At 42.3% G+C, this 8,421-nt stretch overlaps 1 protein-coding gene across 2 annotated transcripts in view; it reads right to left on the bottom strand.

Moving 5' to 3' along the window:
* si:dkey-177p2.18 (phospholipase B1, membrane-associated) overlaps positions 1-8,190 on the bottom strand; it is an 8,266-nt gene extending 76 nt beyond the window's left edge. The window contains exons 1-11 of one of the 2 annotated variants that reach the window (XM_017456062.3): positions 8,061-8,190; positions 6,740-6,860; positions 6,515-6,566; positions 6,314-6,394; positions 6,063-6,128; positions 3,360-3,451; positions 2,898-2,979; positions 1,823-1,924; positions 1,418-1,513; positions 1,117-1,188; positions 1-992 (exon numbers count right to left, since the gene is read on the bottom strand). The exon at positions 1-992 is cut by the window's left edge and continues 76 nt beyond it. In XM_017456062.3, the coding sequence (XP_017311551.2) occupies positions 870-992; positions 1,117-1,188; positions 1,418-1,513; positions 1,823-1,924; positions 2,898-2,979; positions 3,360-3,451; positions 6,063-6,128; positions 6,314-6,346 (666 nt within the window). In that variant the 5' untranslated portion in view covers positions 6,347-6,394; positions 6,515-6,566; positions 6,740-6,860; positions 8,061-8,190 and the 3' untranslated portion in view covers positions 1-869. The remainder of the gene's footprint in view (positions 993-1,116; positions 1,189-1,417; positions 1,514-1,822; positions 1,925-2,897; positions 2,980-3,359; positions 3,452-6,062; positions 6,129-6,313; positions 6,395-6,514; positions 6,567-6,739; positions 6,861-8,060) is intronic. The other variant, XM_053675588.1, reaches the window with a different exon arrangement.
* Between the last annotated feature and the right edge of the window lie 231 nt (positions 8,191-8,421).

The raw sequence follows: 8,421 nt of genomic DNA on the forward strand, positions 1-8,421 counted from the left end.
GAATTATACAGAAATATTTGTGAAGTAACCAGTGATCCTGGTGATAATCTGATGTCACAAAGAGACATTGTTATTATTATTGTTATTGTTTTTATTATTATTGTTATTATTATTATTGTTATTGCTAGCGCAGGTACAATGGAGTTTAGTGGGAGAAACTCATTTCAGCAATCTCAGACATAAGTAGTAACGCTCAGGCTTCTCTGTCGGGTTTTGCTCAGAACGCGAAGCAGCTGGACGACGCGGAGACTCGTCTCGGCTAATGAGACGTCTGCGAGATAACGACCGAGACGGTGTCAGCATGAAAGCTTTGGAAGCTGATGTACTTGAGCAGAGTGTACAGTTGGCAGACTAAAGCGCAGCCGCATCGCTTTCTCTAGGCAGAGATGAAGCGAGAGATGAAGCTAAAGCCCACCCAGCAGGTAGTCGAACGGCATTGTGGGTAATGGCTGTCACTGTCAACCGAAGAAATGAAAACAGACCGACATGATGAAAGAACTCGAAAAAAAAAAAAAATCTTGAACACTGTTGTTATATTGAAAGATTAATATGCAAATCGTTCATGGGGGAGTTTCCCTGCGTGATCTGGCTCCGCCTACTTATCCAGCCTCCTTCCTTTATCCCTGCATGTACGCTCTGATGATACACTAAGACATCAGGTAGCAAATAGTGGCCAATTGTGGCTGGACATGGTAGTAGAGGGGTGCCATTACTTTTATGAACAATGTCTTTTCTCGTGATTTTGGTGCCTTAGCGCGTCATTGCCGATATTTCAGGGTTCACGGTATGAAATGTTGGGGGATTAGTACAGTACTGCAGGGGGAAGGGATATGATGCTTCATGCTGCAGGGTTCGGTAGGGGTCCACGTCTAGCAGGAGAAAAGGAACGACACGAGCGCGGAGCGGAAGAGGAGCGCGGTGAGCCGAGCTCCTGCAGGTACAGACGCGTCACTCCTCACAGCACTCGGCTTGGTGTAGATGTACGGGTGGTCCTGGATTTCAAATACCAGAAGACAAAGAGAGAGAGAAGAGAATAAATAATAAAAAACAATGAGCAGGAAATGGATGAAGTTTGAAGAGAAGGTGATGAGATTTGTAAAACAGTAGAATCTTTACCGGAGGAGGACACATGAGCTGAATCGGGGTCGAAAAACTCTCAACCATAAACTTCTCCCCTTCAGGCTGGAACTGAGACGTGATAAAGAGAAGGAAAGCCATCAGAATGGGTCTCAATGCCGCAGCGAGAGTGTGTGCCTAAAGCCCTATTCGGACGGGATTCGTTTTATTCTTACGCGCATGGAAACATAGCTATTGGTGCTTGAAGCTCCTAGAAAAAATCTCTGGAGGACTTCGTTTCACATCCACAACAAACGTCCAGCAGACAGAAAACATCTTTCAAACATCTCTCTAAACTCACCATGTTGTTCCAGAGACCCTTGGCCAGCTCTTCGTGTCCTTTAATGGTGAAGTGGAAACAGTCCGGGGTGAAGAAGCTCATGTCAATCTTCCCGTTCTTACCAGAAGAAGAGAGGTGCAAGCCAGCGTTACAGCACACACACGAACGACTTCTCGGGAATTTGACTTCATGGTTTTTTTGTTTAATCAAATGAAATCGGTTTACTTTACAGCGGAAGCTAAAACTCTGTTCAGATCGTCCATGTATAATATAGTTAACGCCACACTCGCTGCTAGCTAGCTAAACTCCTAGCATTCATCACTTTATGCTTGGCGTCCACATTTCCCGGTTGCCTAGTAACCGTGTTTTTTTTTCCCTCTTCTCAGGCTGAAAACACAAAGTGACATTATCAAGACGGACTCTTACAGGAAGTCGTGGAGGGTCTGCGTGTTTCAGAAACGGCTGAAGAACCACAGCGAAGTCGCTTTTAAAGAACCGGTCAGTACGGAGAAGCTGCTCTAGAGCTTTCTGGGAGAACAACAACAACAACAACAACAACAAAAGAAGTAATTTAGCACATAAAAAATATAATAATAATAATAATAATAATAATAATAATAATCTTCAGAATATCAGCAAGATAAACCATTTACAGATTAAAATTCCTCAGAAGTCGTGATTCGATTACGTTTGATGATGCATTTCCTTTTAAATCGGGAACAGCCAATAGCGTTCGAGATACGCCCCGCCCCCGCCCAATCTACACAACCTTAGTGCCCTAGTTAAACCTGGAGAGCAGAGAAGAGTCTAACGGAACTTTTTTTTTTCCAGCTGTGGAGGATTTCTGCGTCCACGCCTGTCCACTTTAAGCACGACGGTTTCCTAGGCAACGAGAAGCTGTGAGTTTGTGGAGTTCTGCCGTGTGCTTTTTAGTCAAGGTCACGCGTGACGGAGAACCGCAAGGTCGTCGTCGGGAGAGGAAAGCGATTCCAGAAAAAATCCATAAATTTGGATGAATAAGACTAGCTGTTCAATCAGAACAAAAGTAATGGCACCATCTAAAAGAAGGAAGAGCTGCATTACTGCAAGATTTAGTCATGTTTAAGAGGTGCTTTTCTCACCGTGTAGTCACCATTAGTCTGTCTCAGATTTATCTCGACCTTTTATGGAGGTTTGTGGGCGTGGCTAAGTGTAAATGAGCCGTGGCCGTGCTTGGCTGATTGAAGTGACGCCAGTAAGAAAATCAGTGAAAACTTTTATCCAGCGCGAATTACATGCTGAGGAGCTGAATGTGAACGAAGAACAATAGGGAACCTAAAACAGAACCCTGTGGGACACCGTAGCACACTCTACATTACCACAAAACATTACCACTGACACCGACACCTCGCTCACTCAGACACTTCGGCATCCCATAATCAAGTACACCGCCACCACGGAGACGCCACTGAGCGCCTTGTAGAGGTTTCATTCCCTGATACACAGGGTTTTATCTTCACACCTGGAACTGGAGGTTGATGTCAATCAGCTCTTTAAGCTCAGCAGAGTCCGAGGCTGGCTTCACCAGACACGAGCAGAAGGACCTGAGGAGATTGGACCAGGTTTGTGTAGAACGAATTAACGTCCCTCGTGGGACACTGCATTACACTTCTTTAAATTAGACACTTAATTCAACTAGGTTTATTTCTAAATAAATAAATAAATAAATAAATAAATAAATATACGCCCCCTTAATCGGTTGGTTTTCATTTCTGAAGTTTGAGAAGCTCGATCGCAGAGACGGGATTATTTTCTACATAAGGAGACTGCAGTGTTAGTGGAATAAATTGTAACTGATGAATCAAATTCCCATTTTGCCTAGATTTAATTCCCACTGTCTTATTTATTTATTTATTTATTTATTTATTTATTTATTTATTTAAATCTCCTGTTTAAATCCTATCCAGAGGAACATGTACAGAACCTCTGGAGTAGACAGCCAGGCGTGGGCTTCTGCACCTCCCTCAGCGTCTCCATGGGTAAAATCTGAACCACGTTCACGATCATTCGAGGAACCTGGAGACAAATAAAGAAACAGCGATGGAAATTCCGGTCGGATGAGTCGACTCAGCTCACCAGTAAGAGTCGACTCTTTCGGCTCCTAAACGACTCGGTATCTTTTTTGTTTTTGTTTTTTGTTTTTTTCTCAGACGGTCAGAGTCGTTGCTCTAACACTTAAAATGTTCAGCTAACAAAACACTTCACCTAGAAGGGCTTGGATAGAGAAGTGGATTCATTCTGGGATTAGTCGGCGGTGGAGTAAACAGTGAGGCGGAGGGTAAAGACTGGAGCTGGGTGATGTCATGAGATCGTATCAACATCGTGATAAATGATGGAATGGGATATTTTTATATGATGGATATCGCAAGATATTTTCATTCATTATTTAAAACAATTACAAATGGACTGGAAGCAGCGCATGTGCTCCATATTTTGTACTTCATTTATATTTAATATAGATTTTTAACTGTTCCACCTTATCAGAGTTAAAGATTGTGATTTATTTGTATAAACTGCATTATTTTTGTGGATATTAAATAAAGTTTTTTGTTTTTGTTTGTCATTAAGGAAACCTTCACATCGTGTGATGCAGAAACGTCTCAGAGAAGACCTACCGATGAGATGTTTTCCTCATACCGCCCACCTGTACACGAGACCGAGTGAGGGTCAGAGTCAGAGTCAGAGTCAGAGCCAGAGTCAGTGTCAGAATCAGAGTTAGAGTCAGAGTCAGAATCAGAGTTAGAGTCACAGTCAGAGGTAGAGTCAGAGCCAGAGTCAGTGTCAGAGTCAGAGTTAGAGTCAGAGTCAGAGTCAAAGTCAGAGTTAGAGTCAGAGGTAGAGTCAGAGCCAGAGTCAGTGTCAGAGTCAGAGTCAGAGACAGAGTTAGAGTCAGAGCCAGAGTCAGTGTCAGAATCAGAGTTAGAGTCAGAGTCAGAGTCAGTGTCAGAATCAGAGTTAGAGTCACAGTCAGAGTTAGAGTCAGAGCCAGAGTCAGTATCAGAATCAGAGTTAGAGTCAGAGTCAGAATCAGAGTTAGAGTCACAGTCAGAGGTAGAGTCAGAGCCAGAGTCAGTGTCAGAGTCAGAGTTAGAGTCAGAGTCAGAGTCAAAGTCAGAGTTAGAGTCAGAGGTAGAGTCAGAGCCAGAGTCAGTGTCAGAATCAGAGTTAGAGTCAGAGCCAGAGTCAGTGTCAGAATCAGAGTTAGAGTCACAGTCAGAGTTAGAGTCAGAGCCAGAGTCAGAGTCAGAATCAGAGTTAGAGTCAGAGTTAGAGTCAAGGTCAGAGTTAGAGTCAGAGTCAAAGTCAGTGTCAGAATCAGAGTTAGAGCCAGAGTCAGTGTCAGAATCAGAGTTAGAGTCAGAGTCAGAATCAGAGTTAGAGTCACAGTCAGAGGTAGAGTCAGAGCCAGAGTCAGTGTCAGAATCAGAGTCAGAGTCAGTGTCAGAATCAGAGTTAGAGTCAGAGTTAGAGTCAAGGTCAGAGTTAGAGTCAGAGTCAGAGTCAAAGTCAGAGTTAGAGTCAGAGTTAGAGTCAGAGTTAAAGTCAGAGTCAGAATCAGAGTTAGAGTCAGAGTCAGACGCGGCTGCAGGATAATCAGTGATTTGAGGAAGCCGCAGCTCCGTCACGCGAGTGCAGGAATGAATCTTTAACGTGTAATATGATACAGATTTACTGCTTAATCAGATTGAATTGAATTATGGAAGATGACGAGTAGTAAACATTAGCAGTAGATATCTGAACCCTTTCGTGCATAAATGATTTAAAACGCAGATCCAGACTGTTTTGATTTTCCTTTTTTATCATTTTCCTATCATTTTTAATCACATTTATAATCACACAAAAAAATTTAATATCCAATATTAAAGAGTAAATGGATTATGCATGAGTATAAAAGGCTGAAATATTATTTCAGGTATGCCTGTAATAATAATAATTATAATATTTATTTATTTTTAATATTCCAATGTTCCAGATTTTTTGTTTTTGTTTTTTTATTAACATTTAGGTCTAATATATATATATATATATATATATATATATATATATATATATATATATATATATATATATATATATATATATATATATATATTACATACTTATATACTATATTATATTAGTTTATTTTAAAGCAAGTATTTAGTTGAGTCTGGCAAAAAACAACAACATTTATTCTCCTTTAAATAGTGTGTTATGGAGAAGTTAGTGAAGAGGATGATGACGGAGCGAGCTACAGGTGATTATATTCATTTACAGTACATCTCTCAGCTGATTTGGAGGTGATTTACAGCTGATATTTTCCTAAAAAAAAAAAATATATATATATATATATATATATATATATATAAAAAAGAGCTTTAAAATGGACTGTACGTGAGCGTGGACACGACGTGTGAAAGGGTTCATAATAAACGGGTGTAAAACCTGCACATTTACTCATAATGAACTCCTGCGTTCTCATCACAGGCTCTCGTTCCACACACCGGAGACGGAGGGATTTATCGGTAAATCGTCCGCAGGTGCGTTCGCACCAGGAATCAGGCGTTTGTGAAAATCCAGCTGGTTTGAATTTGGTTTGTGTAAACGGACGCACATGGAGCGTCTAAAAAGAGGTTTATTTTTCTACCTCGTTCATCAGCATCTCCAAGGACGTGGCCATGTAGTGGATGAAGTTCTCCACGGAGAACAGCGACTGTGTGAATAAACAGAGGAACAGAGGAATGAAAAGGACGGAGAGGCTCTGAGTGAAGTTACACACTCACTACTATGATACTGGAGTAAGAAGAACACTAATACAGATATAGATACTGATATAAATACGCTGTTACACGTCTACACTAAACACGTTTCACGTGTGGAGCAGCTGGAACTCTCGACCTTGTCCTTGCAGTAATCACAGATATCGTTCATGCCGATGAGAACCGTCAGCAGTTTCCAGTCCTCATCGAAGTTAATGTCCTGAAGTTAAAATACCATCAGAAATCTCATTCATTACAGAATTAATCACAGGGTGAGGAGCGGGAGAGCTTCTGAGAGCATCATCAGCATCCTCCCCTCTCTACAGGCTGGGGGTCTCACCTCGAACGTCTTCAGGGTGTCGATCAAATGCCGAGTCTGTCCAGGAAGATTACTTACACACACACACACACACACACACACGCACGCGCGCACACACACACGCACGCACACACACACACGCACGAGCACGTGCACGCACACACGCACACAGAAGTGTGTTATTTCACTTTACACCCATAAAATTGTTCAGAAGGTGTTGATTAATGTTCTGTAACGGAGACCTACAAGGTGTTGTGTCCCGACACGGCCAGATTCAAACCCGTCTCACTGAGCGGAGCCGGGGTACCGTGCACGGTTCTGCTCCGAGCCGGACCCACAAGATCAGGGTTAAAGAGTCTGAGGATGTCTGAAACACACACACACACACACACACACACACACACACACACACACACACACACACAGTGCAGGTATGAAGGGTGGCATTAGTAAAGAACCAAAAAATAAATAAATAATCAAACATGAAGCGTAACACTGGAGAAGAACCACTTTTAGTTCCCTTAAGAACCTTTTGGTGGCAGTCTGAGCCGCAGAGAACAACAGAGACGCCACTGTATCCGCAGGTAAAGGTAGAACCCCGTGGAAGATCTTTGTGGTAATAAATGAGGAGTTTGTTGTGGCAAAAACAAACCCTGATCTGGACTGAAGAGATCTTCCAGAACCAAAAAAATAACTTTTTTTGTTCTCCTTCGGCAAAACCTCGTTTCAGGAGGCTTTACTGTCTAGAGAGGATGAGGACCGTGTCTGTGTATCTGATGATGCTTTAGAAATAAAGTTGACAGAAAAGCTTCAATGTCTCAGGAGAACTATGGGAAGAATGCGAGCCGGCGGAGGCGGTGTGATGCTCTGGGGAAAGTTCTTCTGGGAAACCTCGGGTCCTGCATCCATGTGGATGTTATTTGACACGAACCTCCTACCTAAACACTGCTGCAGAGCGAGTACACCCCTTCATGGTAACAGTGTTCCTAATATCAGTGTCCTCGTTCAGCAGGGTAACGCTCCCTGACACACCGCACACACTGTTCCGGAACGGTCCGAAGAGCACGACAAACAGTTCAAGGTGTTGCCTCGGCCTCCGAATTCTCCAGATCTCCATCCGATCGAGAGTGTGTGGAATGTTCTGGACAAACCCGTCCGATCCATACACAACATTTTTTCTTTTAATGAAACATCTACAGAAACACTTTGAAGAAGCTTCACTCTCATCTTCATTGTAAGCGTGTACGACACTTCTATAGAAATAAAGTTAAGGGGAAACCTTCTTCAGAATGTTTTAGGAGAACCAGCTGTTGGTTCTTTAAAGACAGCAGTGTTGTTTATTATCTCCCATTCAGTCTTCTTCCACACAGAACCCAGAACACTGAGGAGAGCTGCGTTCACTATTTAGTCGGTGCCACAACGAATTTCTCAGTAATACGATGCGGAAGCTTCTGGAACAAGCTGGAAATAAGAGTGTGTGTGTGTGTGTGTGTGTGTGTGTGTTATAGTAAAATAGACTGTAGTGGTTTGATGTGTAATAAATGCTGAATAAAGGTTCAGAACTTACTTGCGAGTGTTATTACGTTCCGGAAGGTTCCGTAACCGCCGATGCTGCACGAGTTATTACAGATAAAAGACGTCAGTGTTCACGTCAAGTCATTTAACCACAGTGCAACTGTTTCTGTTTAAATATAGCATTATATTTTTGTTATATATACACACACACACACACACAGAGTACAGTATGTATAGAGCTTAGTGCAAAAGTTTGTACACCCCCCCCCCCCCCCGCCCCCCCCCCAAACTTCTGACTCAAACTATCATTACTGTTTATTTTTTTCCTCTCTTTCTTTTCTTTCCTTCACTTTTGTGTATTTTTTTGTCTGAGAAAATTCAGATACTCCTGGTGTATGTAAGTATTGTTGGAT

Source organism: Ictalurus punctatus, chromosome 25, assembly GCF_001660625.3.
Source record: "Ictalurus punctatus breed USDA103 chromosome 25, Coco_2.0, whole genome shotgun sequence".
Taxonomy (NCBI): domain Eukaryota; kingdom Metazoa; phylum Chordata; class Actinopteri; order Siluriformes; family Ictaluridae; genus Ictalurus; species Ictalurus punctatus.